A 23,897-nucleotide genomic window follows, 5' to 3' on the forward strand; every position below is an offset into this window, starting at 1 on the left:
TGGGTATGGGTATGGGTATGGGTATGGGTATGGGTATGGGTATGGGTGAACTCCAGCCCTTCTCCCATAAAGCAATGCAGAAGGTCCCCAGCAACTTCCCACTAGCTTTATGTGTGTTTGGAGAAGTACATTTACAACCTCTAAATAAGGCTCTGTATTCTAATATTAGGATGGAGTCCGGTGTACCTAAAATACCTGATGAAACATACTTAGATATCTTTTCAATTGGAGCTGTGGCTAATACATGCTTAAAAGACATACAAAAAAACTATACATGTATGTTGTTTTGAAAACTTTGAAGTCCAAAACTGCACTTGTGCCTACATGCGCTTCTGTGTCTGTATTTAGTGTGTGATTCTTCTAAAAGTATGAATGTGGCTGTTTCCACCACTTTAAGCTTACTTTAGGTAGAAATGTAAGAACAGAAGAATTATAAAGCCAGCAGACTGCTACCAAAGATGGGTGTGGGAAGAGGGATTTGTAGTACTGGCACAGGCAGCTTTTCTCTAGTATTTCTGCACTGTTTCCCTTAGAAAGGAAAAAAAAAACTGAATGTGTTAATCTGTTTAATGCCCTCATGCAATTTATTAGGAGATTTCAACAATTTAGTAATTTGAAGGGTTGATTTCACTGTCATTTAAACAAGACTTTCCTCTTAAGGAAAAATATTTCATCTGAGGAATTTGTCAAAATAATTACATAAATTGGGGAATAAAAAGGAAAAGTTTACTAGCCTAAGTAATTAAAAATATAAATAGTATCATTCTAAATTGCAGTATGTAAGGAAAAGGATGCAGTTTCTGTGAATATTTTAGACAACAAAGCTATGTTTTGCAGTAAATAAATTTGTTTAATCTTCTTTTCTAATATATGGCATGTAATGTAGAGGGTAGCTGAAACTGCATGTTTAGATGGGAATTAATGGAAAATTCATAAGGAAGTGATGTAACTGCAGGTTTTTGTTTCTTATATTTAACCTAATGACTTGATTAAAATATACAATTTAAAGGTTAATAACAATAATAACATAATATATACTAATTTATATTATTAATAATATATAGTAATGCAATAATATAATAATATAAATATCATAAACCTCATAAAGTCATATTTTTTTGCTCCCTAAGGTGCTATTTTCAGAACTTTTAACATTTCTGTGGTAGTACTGAGCAGATACTGATCTGCTAACATGTATGTCAGATGTTTGTGTTGATTTGTTTTTAATACTGTATTTTCCTATATGGATAACTTCACTGTGTTACAAAATGGTTTTCAGCAGCAGCTTGGTATTCACTGCCTTGCATTTCTAATGTTTTTCCAGTATCATTTTTTTTTGAAGGCATTTTTTTCACTGCATGTAATAGTAATTTAAACTGCCTCTTCCTTTGAAATCTTTAAACCTCATAGGAATTTAAATAGTCCCTTGTGAAAGTAATGCCTGAGCCTCATTCATATATTCGAGTTAGCTCATTATTCCTATTAATGTCTTTAAATGCTTAGATAGTAGATCAGCCTTTCGTGTCTTGAATTACTCATCATTTCTGCATAAATATGTTTCAAGAAACTGTTCATATGATCTTTTCCTCTTTTAAACAGTTTTCTGTTTATTTGTTTGTTTGTTTGTGGGGTGGCAGATAGCAAATTCCACCAGTTTTGCAAAGTTTAGAATAAATATCGAGTTACTGGTCACATTGCAAAACAAAGTAGCAACTGGTAATGTGAGTTTTTCAAAGGGCTTCCCTTGGAATTAGAAGTACTATCTATTCTATTGATCTTGTGTTCATGCACCTTGTGGAAATGGGCATCAAGTCACATGAAGGAAAGTTATTTAATTCACAGGAGAAAAGTTACACTGATTGCTTGCAGAGTAGTCACAGAACCATCAGTTATCCTCCTCACGTCAGTTTGGATTTGATTATCATAGAAATGCATTGAATTACCAAAGTAGAGCAATAGTAACTAAAGCTGATTCATTGTTATTGCTGTCAGTTGATGAGGACTGACTTACAAGCCGTATGAATGGGTAGAGTTATGCAAATATTGTTTTTATATCAAGGGAAGAAAAATGTACAGCACCCATTACAATGTGGGTGGTAGAATAGATGAGAATGTTTTTAATGCTTGTCTAATAGCTTTTAGTTTTGTTTCGTTTTGAACATTACAAACAGGATATATTTTTAAATTGTTTAATGTGTTTCCAAATAAAGGAAACGAGACCTGTCATACGAGATTAAGTCTGGCTACTTGAAGGAATCTGGAAATTCCCAGCTTTAAGTTTGACCCCAGAAATTATCCTGGCCTTTGATACCTACCACCTCCTTACATACTCCTGTCTCCTATTGTGCACATGCAGTAGTTTGGTCTTTAAAATGCAACTATACCTCTTCCAAAAATAAGAAGGCTTTTGAGGAAAGAAGTTTATCTGAAGTTCCATGGGGAAAGGAGGGAGATGGATACTACAGCATAAAATGAAATTAGGAGATTTAGGACACAGTGTGTGAATGTATATTAGTGTGTGAATAACTCCATGAAGAATGTAATGTGCTTTCAACTGTGAACAACTATTTCAGACAGGTCATTGCATAGTTCATTAAAACTGTATTTACTATTAACAAGAGTTAAGAAGGCAGATCAGAATGTAAGGGAACAGCCTACGGATGATCAAATCTTTGAAGCAAATAATCAGAAAGTGTTTACATGTGTTTTAGGCAGTATATTTGATCATTGCAGTGAATTTCTCCTCTAATTCATGCTTGCGTATGCAGGGACTCTGTAAGTCTCTGCTGGTTTTGGGTTGAACCATATGCATGTAATTTTTACTTTAAAATATTTCCATTAAAATAATAACTTCCAAATATCATCCTTCAGGTTACACTAGTTCAGTCAGAACTCTTTATGCAAGTACTGCATTCACGCCTCTTTACGTAGTCATCGAAATACCATCTCCAGAGGTGTTTTCACAAGTACTGGAGGCAGTGGGCTCCAGTTTTATTGTGACAGACACTTTTGAATAGCTTCTGCTTTTCAGTATCAATTACAAAAATGTTGTTACAGGAGAACTGTGCTTTCTTTGTAGCCTCAGTTTTGGGTAGGGAGAAATTTAGAGAGAGAAAGTCTCTGCGTGCCATCTAGTGGCAGTGCTCGGCCAGTCTTGCTTCTTTACTTAAGATTCGCACTTGTATGCAGTTATTGCAATATGTAAGCGCTGCTTTGTCCTCAGTGTTATCATTTTATTTAAAATCACGTCATTTTAGCCTAGAGATGGTAGCATTCTGCACCTGAGATAAAGGAATAAATTACATCTGTGTCTGAACTTTGCCCTACAGTACTTCTGCTTTACTTAGAAGTGCTATCACAGCAGCCAGCAGTGCCTTCCTCATGTGAAACTGATTTCTGTTAGTGAGGAGAGGGCTTGCCACTAACATTCGGTATTATTCTAAGGTTTTTAAAGCTGCATTTTATGTAACTAGCATTACTGCCCTTAGAAAACAAGATCTTGAGAAAATAAATTATGCTTTAAATTTGTAATCTTTAATAAACAAATTTCTTGTCTCGACTTTAAATCTTTCAGAAAAAAAAAAAAAAAGATCCATTACAGTATGCATTCTTTGAAGGATACATAATGCAATTTTTTTTTCAATTTTTTTTTAGAAAAATCCAAGACCAGTGACTCATCAGTTCCAACAAAATTTAGATTATTACAAAGCGCGTGGAGCAGACTTGATGAATAAAACTCGGTAAGCTATTTCTGAAGGTGTTTTCACTGAACTAATATATTACATAAATAAAATGTTTCATAAGTCACTCATCCCAAATGAGAGTTACATAAGCAGTGCTAAAATTGTGTGTTTAGTCCATGACATTTATTTTGAATCTTTCCCTTTCTTTTAAGAAAAATTAAGGTTACATGATAATTGGTCAGCTCACTGGCTTTTTGTTTTAAGGCTAAGTTACACAGTGGCACATTTTACTAAAAGCAGGGGGTAAAGCATTCAGCCAACATGAATTCTGTAGCTGAGCTACTTCCAACAGCGCATCTAATTCCAATCTGTAGTATCAATGTAACAGAAGCTATATGAGTTAACTAAATGTAAATCCAGTTTGAATTAATTTTTACTGAACCCTTCTGCAGCATCCCTTCCTCACTTTTTTTTTCAGAAATGGCTTCTATCAATACAATTCTGTCTATTGATGAATAGTCTAGTGGTACCCAGCATGATGGCCAAAGAGTCAGTGTTGGTGGCTGACACCTTGTCCTTGGTTGACAAAAAGTATTGCACTCTATCACATTTATTTAATTTTTAATGGTTTCAAGACTTTACAAAAAGAAAAAAGAAAAAAAAAAAAAAAAAAAAAAAAAAAGGAAAAAAGGAAAAATTAATAATTTGGAAATATCTAAAGAAAACACTTCAAAGATTTTTGGGGGAATAAAATCACAAATCCCAACCTAGAATGACACTTGTTGGAAACTTAAATTCTAAGGAAAGAAATGACCGTTAAATCTGTTGATTGTGCACAGGAGAAATTGCTTGGAATAGTTCACATAGGGGAGTAACTCAGAGAAATCTATCTCAGCACAGAACTATTTAGACTAGGTCAGACATGGTAAATATGGTCAAGATTGGACTAAAGAGAAAATAGGAAGATGTGACCTTAGGAGATGTTTCATCAGTGAGCAGAGAAATGGGTTAGATAAGCTGCCAGGTCTTTTTAATCTTTAATTCCACAGATTCAGTAATATATTTAAAATATCTTTACAACTCTCTAGCATGTATTGCTTATTTTGTCATAAATAAGACCTTTTAATCTGTCATATTCATAAATTTTTTCTCTCATCACTCATAATGGCTACTCTCTGAAGATAGAAATGCCTTTGCATAAGGCTTGCTTAAAACAAAACATTTTTGTCTTAGCAAAAAACTGCAGAGATTGAATCATCTTCCCACTGCTAGTTTAAAAATACACCATTCATAGTCAAGGTCAATGATGCTTATTGTGATGGAACAAAATTGTTTGCTTTGTAGATGGAATTCACTCTCCTTGATATTCATATTTTTAAACTGAGGCCTTACTTTTAAATGCATCTGCTGATAACTCTACAACATAATCAATCAGCATTTTTCTTGTAATTGTTGTGCACGTCTGGTACATTCAGATGGCTAAAATGTAGACATTGATCCATGTTTAATGGCTGTAATCATCCTTTGTGTTAATATATCAGACATTTAAACAGTAAGAATACATTGTTCTTCTTTTCCTGAACTTCACTGTAGATTTATATACCTTTTCCAGAGCTCTAACACCTTGCTATTGTTCATTTTCTGAAGCTGCAATTCAGAGAAATCACACACTGAATTTTACTTACGGATACTTTTGTTAAGACTACATCTCAACAAGTACTACATACAGCACCACTGTTCATTTTTCACTTACGTGTATGTGTTCTGAGCTGCTCTTTTAGCAGCTGTCTCAGATCAGAGCTCAGTCACATGAAGGTATTAGGAACTGCAGTGGCTGTACTTTCTACTTTTGAAACAATCATAAAACATTATTGCATATTGTTGTTGAAAGCATTTTTTTTTAATTTATATTTTGACCATAATGGCTTAGATAAGATGTTTGGTGTTTATTGTTATTGTTTAGTGCATTATCTTGAGAAATCTCTTTGAAACTATTTGAGAAATCCTATTAAACTCCCTTCTTATCTACATGTATGTCAAAGCAGCATGTTAAACAGCTTAGAAGGAAAACATTTTTTATTAAGGAATTTTTTTTATTTTTTTTTTTAAAGCAATAAGCTGATGGACACAAATACACAAGGAGACAGACCTTAAAGTCTTCATAATCTCAGCATTTTATTATAGTCTATTTGCTTCTTTACAAAAGCTTTGTCTCATGCATCCGTGGACCATCAGGATTCCAATGATGCAGTTAACTCAAAGCATCCAGTGGCTTTGCTGCTTTAGTAGCTTCTCAGAGAAAAAGATTTTCTTCTATTAAATACCAGGTTTTTTGCTGTCAGCATTTTTTCTTTTTTTACTGATTGTCTATGCTCCACACTTGCAGGCAAAAGAAACCTAGGACTCACTGTACAAGTCATTATTTTCTTTCTAAGGTGATAGTTCAGGTGAATTAGTGATATATAGCTCCTTAATTTGGCAGACAGTTTGAACAGACCAAAGGGGAAAACTGCTAGATATACTGATGCTAGGGTTCAGAATCTCAACAAAGTTATTACTGGCATGGCCCCTAAAATCAGTGATGTAATTCAATTAATTGCAGACTATTCATATTTGCTGGGTATCTGCTAAAGCAACATTTGATCTTTCTTCTTCCACCTTCTCAGCTACAGCCTGTTTTCTTTCTGGAATGAAGAAATGATTAAACAAAAATCCCTGTGCTGACAATTCTGATGCCACGTGTATGTCAAGGAATTAGAAAATCCATTGTCACTTCTTTAAGCATCCCTGCCTAGTTACGTGCAAGTGGTGGAACGTCCCTGCAGGTGTTCAGGAAACACATAGATTTGACACTGAGGGGAATGGTTTGGTGGGCATGCTGTTATGGGGTTGATGGTTGTACTTGATCTTAGAGGTCTTTTTCAACCTGAATCTTCCATATTCTGATTAATAACCAATTCTGCTAGGTAGTATCAGAGAAAAAAAAGTGGTAGTGATAAACAGAATAGCATTTTTTAAAAATCATTAAAAACATTCAGTTTGCTTTTGAAACCATTTGGGACTCATGCAGGGCCATTTTATAACAGCAAATACTCTTTTTTAATTTAATTTATCAGTCACTCTGAGATGACTACAGAAAGTCCTTTTGTAATATTAGCAACAGTAAAATGGGGACATACACAGACATCTGCAATCAGTAGCCAGAAATCGTTCCAGCTTCCATAAATTGGGAAGCAGCACCAGGAAGGGTTGAAGAGATACAGGAGACAAACTTTGATCCCCTTTTTGTTTCACTGCTACTCCTGAAAACTGTAACACGTTTTTTCTTCATCACTAGTCTAGAAGAGGATGCCCCCATCTCGTGATTCTGCGAACTCGCATACTTTCTCCTCTTTTCTCTCATTTTAATTTTTATCTATTCTTAGTCTAAAGAATGCAGCTGTTCCTATTTTCTAGTTATGTTCAGTATGTGTGTGTGTGATCATATTGTGTATCTGAAAAATACATATATATGAAGAGAAATAGGGAAATGATATGAAAAGAAAAAGCAAAATTACTTTTTCAGGTGTGTGCACAAGTTACAAATCACCTACATTAATTTATCTATAATTTGTTTTTAATTAAACTTCCCCAAAACATTCTGAGCTGCTTTTTTTTCCCAGTACAATGATTGCAGAGTCCTTAATTGAATGTATTTCTTCAACTATTTTAAAAACAGCTATTTATATCACCGGTGTGTAGCTCAGTAAAATAAAACTTCAGGAGTGGAAAGGTCTCTGTGACTGATATATTTCTGTACAGGGTATTTCAAGCATTAATAATATAAAACAGAAAAATACTGCATGAATGAATAGCAGTGGCATTACTGATCTCTGGGTTATGTGAACACCTCTACTGGGAATTAGAAGCTGCTTTGCCTCTTTATTTTAGATAGATTAAATGGTTTAGTAATTTCCTCATTCTTAATGTTGCATATAACTCAAGTGAATTAAGTATCCACTGTAGTTTCAAATAAAAGGTAACAGTGATAAGGATCGTGACCCAGTACATGTTATATTCTGAAGCCATTCTTCAGCCAAAACCACTTTTGCAATCAGGATTCCCTTTACAAAGCACTTGTCTAGAAATGGCTGGCATGGACAGAGGGTGACATTGGAGCAAAATTCAGCTAGCTTTGCCAACCTAAAATGCAGGCTGGTGGTTTTGTTTGTTTGAAGAATTGATTAAGTTTTAGTTATTTTAAACGTTTAAGAAAATTTAATCCAACAGAAATAAATATTATAGTAGTCTTGGAATAACAAGCGAAAAAGTCTTAATAATAAATTTTATAATGTTTCTGATACTTCAGAGCATGGATCGCTAGTTGACACTTTTTCACATCCTTTTTCATTTAAGAAGCCAAATTAAGGAAAGTGGAATAACTTGCCTGAGTTTTTCAGGAAGAAATGACCAAAAGAATTTGTCTGCCATTGGTTGGAAAAAACCCTCACTGTGTTGTCCCTGTGACTCCTGTGTATGTTTCATGGTAAAACACACTGTGATGCTCAGCACTTGGATTACCTTGGCTCCATTTCGGAAAACAGTGTGTGCATTCCTACACAGAATCATAGAATCAGAAAATTGCTTGGTTGGAAAAGACCTTAAACGTCATCAAGTGCAACCGCCATCTAACCATTTGTCTTGTTCTGCTTTCAGTGCCAGTGCTAAGGCTGCCCCACTGAACATCAACAAAGTCTCCAACAGCTTACTGAACTTTGGCCGAAAGCTGATAGCTCCGGCCATGGCTTCAGGTAGCACTGCAGGCCCCACTGCTGGGGCAGGTAGCTTCCCTCCAACAACAGTGCCTACCCGTGGGACAGCAGATGGCCCCCAGTACCACCAGCACCAGGCACAGCAGCAAAGAATGATGAAGTCGGAAAGCATGCCAGTCCAGCTGGGCAAAGGTAACAGCAAAAAATGCGGCAGTGCTACAGCAGGAGACGTCCTTTTATTGATGCAATAAGTTTGTATCTGGAGGGATTAGAAGAGACAGAATTTTGTTAAACAGGATGTTTGCAATGTAACATAGAATTAAATATAATGACAAGAAGGTGAAAATACTAGGAAGTTTTGAACCTTTAAAAATATTAACAAATGACTTAAGACATACCAGCAAACTCTAGTATTATTGTAAACATCTTCTTATACGTTAATTTTCCAGTCTTTTAAATGCACTATAATTTAACTGCAAGACTAATTTCATATCATTTTTTTTCAGGTTATTGGCAAAAATCCCATGCATAACAGTATTAGCTGACTATGAGTGCAGGATGTTAGATCAATTACAGAGTAATTCTTAACAAACAAAATCTTATTCCCTTTAGGAGTTGGAGAGCTTATTTCCGAAGCTACTTGACCAATAACATCTATTTGCCTTTTAATAATTTGTGATGCCCCCATGCACGTTCTCAGTTTGGTAAATACTACTTTTTGGAGCCTTTTTTTTATATTTCTCAAGGACGTTTTATTTGAACAGCAAAGTCAGCGAGCTCAGCTTTGGTATATATTTCCTACGGTCTGCTAGGCTCAAGGCATATTTCTGCTTTTCATCTTCAAATGCCTATGACAGCCTATGACAGCATGGTCTTTGAAAGGAATGTGTAGCACTCTACTTATGTGTGTATTGTTTCTAGTTGTAGATCATAATAAGTAATGGTTAAAAGTTTGAGGGCTGCCTGAGTTGCTGATTGCCCTGAACCATTGCGCCATATTTTTCACCAGATTTGGAAGTGTACAAGGAAGAAAATAACATTTCCATGGCTCAGACTGATGTTCTTTCTCTATCCCATGCCACCCTTTTTATCCAAAGTCAGTCCTTCCGTGATGCATCACATTCCCAGGAGGTACTGCGAGAACAGCATTTGGAGGTACAACTTTCCTCACAAAGCAGAGAGGTGCAAGCAGTTTTGTAAAGGCTACTACAGCAGCTTGGCAAAATGCAGATTTGTAGCTTTTCTCAGAATCATAGAAACATTTTAAAAATTGCTCCAGCACAGGTTTTGAAAGTCCCCATCACTGTGCAAATATGAAATCGAAGTGTGGTAATTTCTCTGCTGTGCAGTGACCTCATTTGATTTGTATTTACAAATGTTGTGTATGCTCCTGTTTGAATCCTTGATGCAAACCCTGCTTGTATCAAAGAAGGAAAGTTAGGTCTAGAAAGAAATTGTTTCCATAGCTCTGAATGGGCTCTTTGGTTTGCTTTTAAAAAAAAAAAAAAAGGCCACAGTAAAGTTGTCAGGTGCCCGACTTTATACCACTTCAGTTGAAAATTGATCAGGTGGTGATTTGCTTTTGCTTGCTTAATATGAAAAAACAGTAAAATTTGAAGCAGCTTATAGTAGTAGAATCATTTGTATCTTAATACTGAGCTAGCTAATAATGGGTGGCCTTGTTTATGCTTGTATACAGTAGCTACTTTGCTAAGTAATCAAGAAACTGACTTGCCAGTTTACATATAACAATCAGAATAAAAATTGTAGTTAGACTTTGGTGATCGTCATGCACAGACTGCGCACTTATTTCTGCATAGACAGAATATCCATTTTTGCTGCAACATGTCATATGTAATTTAAAGGCAACAAGTATATTGCCTGTAGCTGGACAGAAATTTGGAATGGTGGCAGCCAACTACAAGTGCCGACACACAGCACATAGTGTCTTCTGTATCGTGTCTTAAAAGTCAGTTTTAAAGTAAGATGATGGTATCTGTGCACCCAAGAAAGTGCTGTGGGCAGTGGGTCCACAGTGGGTGAGAGCATTTCTCAGTGGCTCTAAGCAAAGTGCTTCAGGGGACAGGGATTAGGACAGAAAAGTCCTTATTCTGCTCCTTCTGTTTGTGCTGAAGTACCTTCTGACTTTGTGCATTGGCTTCTATCAAACTGAATTCTGCTCTAGCTTTTGGATTTCTCAAAGCTGGTTGATGTGGTTTGTAACTATGAGGCTCCTAAGTTACAGACAAACTGTATCTAACTTTCAGATGTTCCATTCATCACCATGTTTTCAGCTCATCTTAGCCTTCAGGAGCTTAGTCATTTAGCTGAGGTAGGCAGAGGCAAGCATTTTGCATTTAAATTGATAAGTCATTTGCACTTCCAGTCTATGTACTACTCATAGATGCTTAGTTGGACAATGTAACCAAAAGACCAAAGTACTGTCAGTCTGACAGGGATCGAGTCAGTAGAGGAAATTATCAGTTTTTTCTCATCATATTAGTCCTTTCAGGTTTTAAATGCTCAAGTAGTGTTGATAATTTCAATTAATACATAAAATACAGTGAAATTTGAAGAGATTAAGTTCAGTGACTAATCTACTTTGAATTGTGAAGAAGTCATCGGTGGCAAAATGTCTTGAAGGGTGGCAAAATAATCCTATCCCAGCTTTTACAGCTGTGCTTTGGCACTGATAGCACTCACTTCTGTCACAAAGCTGCAGCAGTGAGGGATGTCGCTCATGCATCCATAAGTGCTGTGCTCAGTGTAAGGGATGGGTGTTTAATATCAATAAGAATTGTTTCTCATTTCAAAGTTTTTGCACTTGTTGAGTTTCTTTAAGAAAAACATGCATATGATTTAGAGAATGTACATGGAAAAAAACTAGACAGACAAAAAGTATCCTAATTGCAAGCCTGTTAATTCCAGATGAGTCTTCAACATTACAAATCACAGTTGAATGAAATATCCAGACACCTAATTGGAAAATCAGTTCCTTCTAATAATATATTAATCCCATTCAGTCTGTCCTCAGCACAGAAGGCCGGGTGTCATTGCTGATTACTTCTGTGAGGCAGCCTGCTAGTACAAAAGGGATTAAAATATTCCTTTGATCCTACACAGTGAAAAAATTCATAGGCACAAAGGTTAAATTAAAATCTAGAGTTCATTGGATTGTCAGCTGAGTTTGTGGTCATAAGAGACAAAATCAATGATAATGAAAAAAGCTGGGAAGAAAAAAAAGCAGAATTGTTGCCTTTAGTGTTTCACCAGATTCTTGAGTGTTCAGAAACTGTGCAGTCTTTCCCTACCAAACAGTACTGTGCTGCCAGAAAAAAAGAAAAAAGAAAAAAAAAAAAAAAAGAAAGAAAGAAAAAAAACAAGAAAGAAAGAAAGAAAGAAAAAGAGTCTTTCACTTCTTCCCTCACCGTGATACAGTTTTCCTTCCAGGTCCTTTTGTCTGTGAAACCAAAAAGGCTTTTCATTTGAGTGTCACTTTATCACAAGGACACATTAGAGGACTAATCTGAAGATGTTCTGCCAAAACTGTGATTGGCTATTTAAAGGATTTCCAGACTTTTTCTGTTTGTTTTTAAGAGTTGGTACTTCTGTTGTAGCATGAGTAGAATTTCCACAGTCACCTGATTTGCCCTAAAGAAATTATCTCCATCTTTAGAATTACTAACAAACTAGAAAAATGATTGTTTTTTCTGAAGGAAAAAAAGAGAAGTTGTCTGTATTGATAGCAGAATTCTAAATAAATAAATAAATAAAAATGAAATGAGATGCTGCATTAAAAAACGCTTGGAAAAAAAAACAAAAACAATTGCATATCCTTAGGTAATGATAACGTTTTTCTGACAGCATGAATATGATACTCCCCAATCAGCTTTTGCACAGGCAGTGTATAATGCAGCAATTGTTCAAATGTCCCCGTGGGATTTTGCCATAACGTCCCATCAGACGCTGCCAAGCCACGACTCAGACCGGAGTCTCACACTAACGTGTCTCTTTGCTTGGCAGGCGATGCCCCCGGTGGCGATGCTGCACTTCCCGGCCCTGCGCAGAACTCAACTGCGCTCCCAGGTACGGACCTGCAGCAGCATCCCAGGCTGAATCCTGTAGGATCCCTGGGATGCTCCATCCGTGGCGTCTCCATCCGCCTTCACTGCCATTGTCCATCCACCGAGCGGCACTGTTGTGTAGAAATTAAAACAGCAGCTCTGCTTCATCCGTCTCTCAGTGCTGTGTGTGGCCCACATTCCCCATACAAATCTGCACTTGCTTTGTATTTTGTTGTCCATCCCGCACTTGGTCATGGGGGGCAATGTGGCTACCAGTTTTTTCTTTTAGCTGTGTCACTTTCCTGTTGTTGTGTTTGAGGCGGTAATTTGAGCCAAACACTGATATTAATGCCATTAACCAAGGAGAAGCTTACTGGGCTTGCTGAGAAATAATAGCCCCACACATGTGTGTGATGAGGTGGTTTGAGTGAATGTTAAAAATGCTGGAAGCCTTTGTTGCCATTTTACTGTTAAAAAAAAAAAAAAAAAAAAAATTTAAAAAGAGAAAGAGAGGGGAAAAGAAAAAAAAAAAACTAAAAAAAAAAAAAAAAAAACTAATTTATCTGAAGTTAGAAGTTTTATGGAACTCATTATTTTTGCAAATTTTCATATTTTACATCCTGACTGTGGCAAATGCAGAGTAATAGATGAGCAGTTCTGAATAGTTTTGAATTATGGATTTTGCCTTATTCTGTTCTTCTTGGTAACTTTGCCCTTCATTCTCCTTATAACTATGAAAGTGATTCTTTTCCTCTTTCCAAATAGAGAGCGAGCCATTGGTTTTGTATGTCATTCTTGCATGTCTTCTTTGATTCTTCTTATATTTTCCTATACCTATGGAGGCAGAGGCCTGCAAAGTTCATGGTTATCTCCCTTCTAACTAAACTAAAACTTAGCAAGCTTGCTTTTCTTTCATTGTAAGTCTTCCCCACTCCTTTTGTCATCTTGTTTTCACTTTATTACAGATACTTATAATAGATCTCATTATATTTAAACTTTCTCTCTCCTTTTCAATATACTGCACTTCTCCACACCCTCTGCCCTGCTGACAATACAACACCACTACATCTGTGTATTTTAGAAATGGTTGTGAGTCAGTGTGTTTGTGACCCTAGTGTCAGCCACAGTAATCTTCAGCAACAGACAAGTAGAGAGCTGGTTTGAAGACAGCGCATGGAGGTTGCAGTGCTCCTTTTTGCCCCTAGAAGGGTGTGAATTTTTAGTGCAAGAGGCCCTGTGCATCATTACAGTGAAGTATTTATGGACTTTTGCAGACATATACATATTTTAAGACGTCTTATGCAATAATGTGTTCTGACCACTGCTATCAAGGGTCCTTAGCTTTTGATTCTGTATACCTCATAAGCATTTCTTTGATTTTCAATCTTGTGGTTTCTTCAACCTGATTCATTTTGGCTTTATGATCTTCTGGTATATGTTTATGTAGTCAGAAATTAGTTTAAGAACTCTTCTAATCTTTTAAGGAGGCATAATGCATTTATCTGTGATCATTAGAATAAGCATAAGAAAATGAGAGGTATGATGAAGTGATGATCTCAGTTTGCTGACTGAGCTGCTAAAGAAGAATGAGATGTGTTTAGCTGGTTACTAAATGAAGTTTCTTGTATCACATTATATATTTGGTTGTATACTGAGGGTAAGTGTTCTGTTCTGTTTTAGCTCTTTTTACTGAAGAGTACTCCAAAACTCTCTCAGATAATGGTGAGGTGGTGGCACAAGTTGACATTATATTGTACTTTCAAACTTACACAAAGGCTGCTAGTACCTTAAGAATTGGTGAATGCATAATACATCTTCAGAAGGGTTGTGGTGACTTCAGACAGCTGTCCTTGCTGTAGCTCCACTAAGATTCAGTGTTGGGAGAATCATAGGCAGTTTTCTTTTTGCACTAAGGAAAGTAGTTGCAATTGGTATGAATTGTCTTTCAGCCATCTTCTTATTTCTTAATCTTGATTACTCCTCTGAATTTTAGAAAAGCCTATTACAACACAAGAACTCTGCTTTATGACTGGCGGCACACTCTAATTCTTCATACATGCTGTTCTTTCTCTTGTGAAATTACTAATTGCATCCCCTGAATGATCCATGACACAGTGTAGTTCACATGGTTGGAGTCAGCATAAAAATTACATTTCCTGATTATCTGCTTAATTTCATCTAGTGTTACATTTATTTTTATATTTTTTATATTTTATAATCTATAAAAACTCTTGGTATTATATAAACAAATTCCCTCCTACAACAGTTTTTTCCTCCACAAAATCTCAACCATATATATTTTTTCTCTTATTTGGTTATGCAAATAGGTGCATACTCCATTTCTCTGAACTGTGATCCATTCTTGAAATGAAGCTTTTTAATAAACAGTATTTACCACAAGAATAGTTCTCTGTCTTTAAAATGTGGACCTTTTTCACTTAGAACTCGGAGACTGAATATAAAAAAAATTCTTACAAACCATTTTTTCCATCATTTTACCAAGTTGCATTGTATCTTGTGAGTGAGTTCCTCAAATGTATTTAAAGCACCCGTCTCTTGATGATATCTGTGAAATTTACTGTATCATCTGCTTATTGCAGATGAAGTGGGTTAAGCACAGGCCAAGAAATGGAGATGTATATTAAATACTTATATTGCTCTTTTTCTTTTTCTTTTTTTCATTTTTAATCTTCACTTTATGTGAAAGCTATCTTCTTATTAACAGGATAGGAAAAAGAGCCCATTTTATACGTAATATTTTTTCATTGTTCTTTATAGATTTTCTGGGGTTTCTGGTACATGATACATGACTAGAAGAGGTCTGAGAAGCAGCAGGAAAATGCAATTGAAAGAAAAATAAAGAACGGAAAAAGTTGGAAAAAGGAAGTCCTACACTACCTAAAGTTGTTGTAAAGTTGTACCTTAAAGTCTGTTGTGATAGGGCAAGGAATATGGTTTCAAACAAAAAGAGGGAAGATTTAGATTGGATATGAGGAAGAAGTTTTTAGCAATGAGGGTGGTAAGGCACTAGAACAGGTTGCCCAGAGAGGTGGCGGAAGTCCCGTCCATGGGGGAATTCAAGGTCAGGCTGGATGGGGCTCTGATCAACCTGATCAAGCTGTAGATGTCCCTGTTCAGCACAGGGGAACTGGACTAGATGGCCTTTAAAGATCCCTTCCAACTCAAATGATTCTTTGATTCAATGAAGTCACGGAAGTAGAAAAGACAAAGTAAAAGGGTCTGAAGAGGAGGAAGGGGCAATCAGAGCAAGTGTCCTCAGGAGAAGCAGAACATAAAATGTGGAGAGTCACGGGAGAGAAGAGCAAAATAAGGCAATCAAAAATGAGGGAAAAAATAAGAAACAGTTTATATGTCAGTTTTCTTTGAGAAAGCTTGAAGAATATTGAATTCAGGTCCCTTCTTTTTTTGTCCTTTCTGGTCTGTTTTGTCATGTAGGATATTTTCTTCTTTGCAAGTTCAATCTGTTAGTCTCCTTGCTACAGGATGACATTTTAAATAGATCTGTATTTATTCCCTTTAGAAAATGTGAATTGCTGGTTTCATGTGGCTGTGGCTGTGCAATATGTGTCACGCAGGGCAAATGCTGCACATAGCTTGGCTCAGACTCCACCCTGCAGGTGGCTCTGGCACTGCTGGCATGCACACCACTTTGAGGGCAGCCACTGTTCTAAAGCTTAAATAACTGAATAATGTTAAAATGTATGAGTAGTTCCTCCTAGTTGTTACCCTTAATTTAAAAGGTCTGAACTCAACATACCTGGTTTCCTTTTGTTTCTAAAACTGAATTTGTGTGTTTTCTACAGCCTTTTTTTCATTTCTTTGTCTTTAGTGTTCTTTTATTTCTTCAGAAACCTGTATCATGGGAGAAGAGCATAGTTTATACTGAGGGGGAGACTTTTCACTCATTCCAGAAAGGGGATTAGCGTTGCATTTTCAGAATGGATCATGTACCTACCACGACAAAAAGTGTACTAAAAGATACACCGAATATATTGGGAGGTCTCTGCATTAATACTTGGCGTCTCTGAGAGTAAAACTGGTTTGAGTGGAAGCAAATCAGTAAGGAAGGATGGAACTCTTCAGAATTTGATTGTGGTCTGGCAGAGGAGATCAGTTTGCACCTCTAACATCTGAATGATTTCTTGGAGGATTGTTTTTGAGGCTATAAAAGGAAGCATGAAAAACACACAAATTTGAAAACTCTTTGCGGGCTTCAACTGGAAGGAATGGTCTTTTGTCATAAACTGCCTGATTACATACAGCAATACAGCATCGTGGTGAAATAGCACAGCCGTGTACCCAAGTGTCCTCACTATGACAGTGGATAACACTAGATTCTTTAGAAAGCAAACTTCATCAAAATCAATCACAGGCAAATCGTGGTGGTATAGCAGCAAAGAATGAACCTTCCCACCAATGTAATACATGTTGCCATGCAACAGATGGCATTAGAGGGGCAGTCTGACCGAGTGGCATCCGACATGGAAATGCGTAAGGAACAAAAGTGTGTTACTAAATTCCTCCATGCGGAAAAATTTGTACCCATTGACATTCATTGATGCTTGCTGAACATTTCTGGACACCAAACAGAGGACATGAGCACAATGAGGTGGTGGTGCATTTCAGCAGTGGCGACAGCAACAGTGGGTCTCTTACACTGGTGCATATTTTTACAAGTACAGCACGCAAGCTTTTCTTCATCTCTGGCAAAAATGCAATGATAATGGTGGAGAATATGTTGAAAAATAGTGCGTTGTAACTGAAAATTTGCTCTATCGAATGGCATTAAAGTGCTCTTTGTATGTGTTGTCGTTTCCATGGATATAAATAGGAGGCATTACTTTCAGAGCAACCTGTGTATGTACTATGTAGTTTGTGTATGTATATATACCTATATATACATTAAGATTTGTGTTTTTCCCTCATACAAAAATCAAGTCCTGTGTATGTCAGAATAGTTCTTCAATTTCAATGCATGCTGACACACTTCAACATTTCATTGATGTGTATTTACAGGGAAAAGAAACAGCCCACTGATTAATTCTCATCTTACTTTATGCTTCTTTTATAGGTCAAAGTTCAAAAATCAGCTCATCTCCAAGCATAGAGAGCTTGCCTGGGGGACGCGAATTTACAGGATCTCCACCTTTGTCTGCATCAAAAAAGGATTCATTTTTTAGCACCATCTCCCGTTCTCGTTCCCAAAGCAAGACTATGAGCAGGAAAGAGTCTGTGAGTTCCTTAACATTTTTAAGCTATTTTAATTGTCACACAGCATTACATGTTACAGCCATCATTTCTCTCGTTCATTAAGCTCGTACTTGAAAATGTTTCCCTCGGCTCATATTAATGGCAAAAGCAGAAATAAGCTATTTAAACTGTTTCTGTTGAGTAACACCTCCATTATGAATTCCATCCCATAATCCTACTGGAAATGAAACTGAAACAGTCCAAAACCTCTAAAAAGAAAGGAAGAACTCCTCTTTGCTTTGCTTTGTTAGACTTTTGGTGTAGTCCTGAAGATAATAGACAGTTCAGTGAGGAGCACGAATGCTCAGCAGATCCAAACATGTCCATCTGTTGTCCCTGAAATTCTTTAATACATCAGAGATTTCGCAGTGTCTGTAGCATTTGTAGTCACAGTTTTATCTTTTGTACAGCCCTCTGATCTTTCATTTGGCCACAAGACAATGTTTTCAGCTAAGAAGAAGAGTGCAAATTTTTCATAGGTGTGTTCCAAATAAATTCTCATCTAATAAGAGATATTAAGATATTATAGGAGCACTAATTTAATAAAACTTATATGTCTTGGAGCCAGAGGATTCTTGTTTGTTTTGCATACCAGTTCCCCACTGACTTTCTGCTGATTAAAATCCAGCTATGTAGTTGGAAAAAAAGTTGTGTTTTTTGGGAGATGAAGCCAGTTCTCCGTTCCATTTTTGCCAGTGTATGTTCGTATAATTACTCATTGATTTGAATAAAAAAGAAATTGTAATAGCAATACTTCTATGTTAGAGCATTCTTTGGATATTCAGAAATCTTAGAAATGGATCTAAATGTAGCACAGAAATCTAATCTGAACATCTCAGCAGTTTCATCTCCAAATAGCAGAATCTTTCACATGTTTTGTTTGACATTTGAAACGTTTTGATGAAATGCCTACTTTTCCATAACATTTTACAGCTTTTGTTCACTAAAACAGTTGTTCCACATACTTCAGTGACACCTAAAGAAAAGCTGCACTTTGTGGTTAGTTGAGAAGCTTAATGTTTGCTTTGTATCCATTTAAGACATACCAAACTGAGTTTAAAGCTAAATGAACAATATCTTTCTGCTTATCCTCATGAGTTGAAAAAAAATAAAAATACCAGTATTCAAATTCCATTTTACGCAGTTTAACAAGATCTACATCCAAATGTTGCTTACAACTTTTATCCCAGCCAGAACTTGGGTTTTTTGCACCAAGAGTTCTCTAATAGAATACATAGAAAAATTTTCCATGATATTGCTCAGTCAATTTTCGATTTTCAGGTATATGGTCTCTCTTATTTGTGAAATTTTATTGATCTCTTCTCATGGATTTTTAACAAAATTGTTGTTAGTTTTCTAGTCATATATTTTTCAATAGATTGGTAATCATGATAATATACAATGAGCATTACTTTTCCAAAACATTCTTTGAACTGCAGTAATTTACATTGTTGCATTATATGATTTGACAGTTAGAAAAGGTTTTAGGGTGGCAAAATCTATTTCCTTATGTTCAATTTCTTACTGACTTTTAATATAGAAATAAGAAATTTACCATAACTCTTAGAAGAAAGGTTTGTTTAAATCTGTTTTTGATTCCTCAAGATTATGTTTGGTTTTTATTTTCTGTAAGTTTCCTGTTATACAGTGTTCCATTTAAAGAAAACTCCCAGAAGTTAGTCCTGAGGTCCCAAAATATCTGCCTCAGAATTGTCCAGTGGTATAGTTGTTTCCTTTACAGCTGTTCTCTGGAGGCCCAAAAAAAAAAAAAAAAAGCACAATGGGCTCAATCATTGTTTTATTTATAAAAACTTAACTTTTTTACATTTGTGTCCAATAATCACAGAGATTGTGTTATTAAGCACCAGGAAAATTATCATTGTTGGAACATGCCATGCATCAATCTCTTTATAAAAAGATTATTTTAGATGCAGACATCCTATGGATGAAGGAGAATCCAATTCTCCTTCATCTTTGTGCTTTTAATTAATGAATTAATGCCCTTCTCAAGGAAAAAGTGAGAATAGAATACGTAAATAAAAATATGTCCTTCAATATGGAATTTTAATAGGTGATTTTCACAGACCAAAGGACATATACTGTAGCATTGTCAGAGGATGAACAGGAACATCATCATCACAAGGCACTCCAGAAGTGTGACCTGTATCAGGTTCAGATCTGGGCTGCCCCATACAGGAGAGACATGACACACTGGAGGTAATTCAGCAAAGGGCCACAAAGATTATGAAGAGAGTGGAGCATCCCTCCTAAGAGGAAAGGCTGAGAGAGCTGAAGCTGTTCAGCCTAAAGAGAAGACTCAGGGGATGTCTTCTTAGTATACGTGCAGAAGGGATACAAAGAAGTTTGAGTCAGTCTCTTTGCAGTAGTGTACAGTGCAAGGGCCCCCTGAGCACCAGGAAGCACTTTACTGTGTGGGTGACTGAGCACTGACACAGACTGCCCAGAGATTGGAGTATGCTCCTTGGAGATACTCCAAGCATTCCTGGAGATAGGCCTGGGCAGCCTGCTCCACACGTCACTGCTTGGAGCAGGGGTTGGACAGATGGACTCTGAGGTCCCTGCCAACTTTAACCAGTCTGTGATTCTAAGACAGCATGAACTGGAATATGACTTATTTAAATTCTTTCTTTCCTAAAGTCTGTCCAACAAGCGAGACTTTCTTTGGAATAATTATGATCAAAATTGATACATGGTTCATTGCCTCCAGGAATGAGATAACTCCATTTCTTATAAGAGACTCTTATTTAAGATAAAAACATTTGTCTTATATCTGGTCTTCTGTTTTGCCTTTGTTTTTGTTTTTTTTTTTCTTTTTAAATACAAAGATCAATGGAATGACTTTTATACTGCTGTTGACAGAAATAGGTGTCCTCCATTTTATTTAAAGATGTGAATCTATAGCCTCAGGCCTGAATCATAGAAGGAAAGCTTGGGTTGAAAAGGACCCCAAAGATATCTAGTTTCAACCCCCCTTCTATGTACAGGGTCAGCAACCACTAAACCAGGCTACCCAGAGCCTGGCTTTGAATGCCTCCAGGGATAGGGCATCCCCAACATCCTTGGGCAAGTGTGTCTAGTGTGTCACCACCATGTGTGTGAAAAACTTCCTCCTAATTTCTAACCTAAACCTCTCCTTTGTTGGTTTAAAACCATTCTCCCTTGTCCTATCACTATAAACCCATGTAAACAATCGTTCCTCCTCCTGTTTATATGCTCCCTTAAGTATGGGAAGGTACTGAAAGGTACTGTGAATGCATCATACCAGATCACGTTTTGGCAGCCTATGGAAGCCTGATGTGATTCACATTATTATTGAGTGGCATTAAGCTGAGTGCTAATGTGAGGCCCACTAAAAGTGTTCGGAAGTCTGTTTTGTGCTCATCAGTGAAATGCCTCTCTACCTCTTAAGACAGCTTACTGCTTTCTGACACATCACAGTTCCTGAAACCATTTTGCCATAAACAAAAACAGGAACATATAGTGCCCATTATCTTCAGGCTGGGTTGGTCTTGCTGGAATAAAGTCCTAGAAAATTTCCTCTCGTAACCTGCTTACTGCCACCTCCTCTTCAGCAGAGGAAACTGGGTACATTTGTGGTCCATTTACTTCTCTGATTATGTTACATCTTCTTATCCAGCAAACATGAAGGAGAGTCTCTTTTCAGCAAAGAGCAAAGCTGATTAGACCTTGATTTAGCAAATATGGTTGGTAGTCTCACATTCTGGCAGAAAACTCTGTAAATGGCTTTCAGCTACAGAGATGTGCCAGAGAGGGATCTTTGAATCAAACAGTGTAAACTTTTTTAAAACTTTCACAGAACAAAAGCAGGATAAATATATTTGTGACTGAAAAGAAGGTTTTGATCTAGATAAATATGTTTTAATAAATAAATATATATGTAAAGTGTTTCAAGTTAACAAAAAACAAATGATCCATTTGGAAAATGTGTTGATTAAAATATTCCTTAAAAAAAAAATACTTCAAAGAAAAATCTGGAGAAGTTTATTTTCTTTAATAAAATAATTTGTAAATTTGGTCAGTCAGAATCCCCATTTCTTAGCAAAGAAATATTCCGGAATAAAAATATCTGTGTCATGCTGGTTCTGATTGCATAGACTTTTTAATTAAGTCAAATTTGACAGCATACGCTGTTGTCCTTACAAGCAGGTAGAAGCAACTGTTACAGTCTGTGATTTACTTTGCCAGTTTGACTGATTTGGCGTTGTTAAGAATACCCCTGCAGATTAGAAAATTAACTTATGGCATAATTTTCAATTAAGTAGGCATCTGCTTTGCTGGTTTTGAAGCCTGATTTAAACATATAAGCTTGACATTTCTGCTCAAGTAGAGATAGCATAAGAAAATAAAAGGGATTAAAGAGGGTAGATTTAGATTGGGTATAAGGAAAAAGTCTTTTACAGTGAGTGTGGTGAGGCTCTGGGACAGATTACTGAGTGTTGTGGTTGATGCCCATTCCTGGAGACTTTCAAGGTGAGGCTGGATATGGCCCTGGGCAACCTGATGTAGCTGTGCATGTCCCTGTTTTGTGCATAGTGGCATATCATGAAGACCCTGGATTTCTGTGTATCTTCTCCCTGACATTTTTTAAATCTCTTTAAAAGGCTTCAAGCAAAATATTTGTCTCAGTCCATACTTAATCATACTGAATGTTTGTTTGGAAATAGAAATGCTATGAGTAAAGGATCCTTTTCAGTTACACAACATAATGTGTGGCCAGAATAAATTAGTGCCTGTGTTCAACAGCTAATTGCTTGATCAGTGTGTATCAAGCCTAAAGTTAAAGACTGTGATGATTGTTTTTCAGGGCCTTAAGTTTAATGAACTTCAGTACCTCAAAATTTAACTGAGCAATTAACGCTTTAGGGCACTTGCTTTTGTTATTTTGGTGTGACAGGGCAATCAGACACCTGAAAACGGTAATTCATTTAGTACTTCAGCTTGTCTAATTTTAGAGGCACATGAAAAGAATAGTGAATCGGTGGTGCTGCCAGGTGTCACGTGAGCACAGTTCATAGGAAAACCTCTGAGATGCTTAGGAAGTGTGATGTTTTTCTCTGTTTCCTTCCTCAGGCACTCACAACATGCTGTGTGACTCAAAAGAGCTGAAAACAATGTGAGGAAAAATAAGCTGCCTTTTTAAGTTTTTATTAGAAATACTTGCATGTTTCATATAATTTTGTGAAAAGACAGCTGTATACATAAGTGGCAGCTTTGAATTCTAATGCTCCTTATCTTTTCTGGAGTGATTCATTTCAGGGAAAATAAACTGTACTGTGATAAAAGCAGGAAGTTAATTGTTTAAAAAAAAAATATGATGAATAAAAATCCAATTGGCTTGGCAATGCTTTTTGTGTCATGATTTGTCTTTTCCTGGTACAAGCAATTCAGATATGTGCAGCCTTATTAGAGTTTCCAGTGACTTCTGTGTGGAAGCAAATTAGAATTATGCAATTTGAAAGATGGTAGTAAGAGCTTTTTTAATTATTGGAGTGCCCTTTGTAACAGTGAAGGAAAATTTGAAAAATGTCCACATCTGGAATTATTGAGACTACAGGCAATGTTTATAGGAGGATCAAAGTGACTTAGGAGCCAAGAAGCGTAATAATTTACTCCTTTGCAATCATGTTATCAGCAGCTCAGCAGGTACAGGAACTGGCTCTGTGCATGCTCTTTCCTCCCATTAATCATGAAGTTAATGTTTTAGCATCCCAGTAGCAAAGAGAAATGTATCTGGGAATTTTGTGGTAGTTTGAGCTGCCCTTTTTTCCTTATAAATGGAAATCTCTTTCCTTCATCCCACTCTTTAAAGATAACACCACAAAATTACTGTTCATTTCTGTGAAGATCTCAGTACAGAGTACAGAGACCTGTGCTGAATTCTCAACAAAAGCATTGCCATCTCTCTATATCAGGCTTTTCTTGGTGTTTTTGTTTGTTTGTTTGTTTTGACTGGAAATGGTTTCTGTGTTTGGGGAATTTATTTTTTCCCATTGTGCAATGGATTATAGGTGTGCAATTAAATTTAAAGTTGCTGGATTCTTATTTTGTCTGTTTGGTTAAACCTTTCCATACAAAAAAACAGAATT

At 36.4% G+C, this 23,897-nt stretch overlaps 1 protein-coding gene across 4 annotated transcripts in view; it reads left to right on the top strand.

Annotated features, from left to right (window-relative positions):
• TBC1D5 (TBC1 domain family member 5) overlaps window positions 1-23,897 on the top strand; it is a 294,686-nt gene that overhangs the window by 236,885 nt on the left and 33,904 nt on the right. For 3 of the 4 annotated variants that reach the window (XM_042817093.1, XM_042817092.1, XM_042817094.1), the window contains 4 exons: window positions 3,655-3,740; window positions 8,379-8,626; window positions 12,458-12,520; window positions 17,591-17,751. In XM_042817093.1, the coding sequence (XP_042673027.1) occupies window positions 3,655-3,740; window positions 8,379-8,626; window positions 12,458-12,520; window positions 17,591-17,751 (558 nt within the window). The remainder of the gene's footprint in view (window positions 1-3,654; window positions 3,741-8,378; window positions 8,627-12,457; window positions 12,521-17,590; window positions 17,752-23,897) is intronic. The other variant, XM_042817091.1, reaches the window with a different exon arrangement.

This window comes from Centrocercus urophasianus, unplaced genomic scaffold (genome assembly GCF_019232065.1).
Source record: "Centrocercus urophasianus isolate 14NV4802_14NV808 unplaced genomic scaffold, USGS_Curo_1.0 seq_16, whole genome shotgun sequence".
Classification (NCBI taxonomy): Eukaryota; Metazoa; Chordata; class Aves; order Galliformes; family Phasianidae; genus Centrocercus; species Centrocercus urophasianus.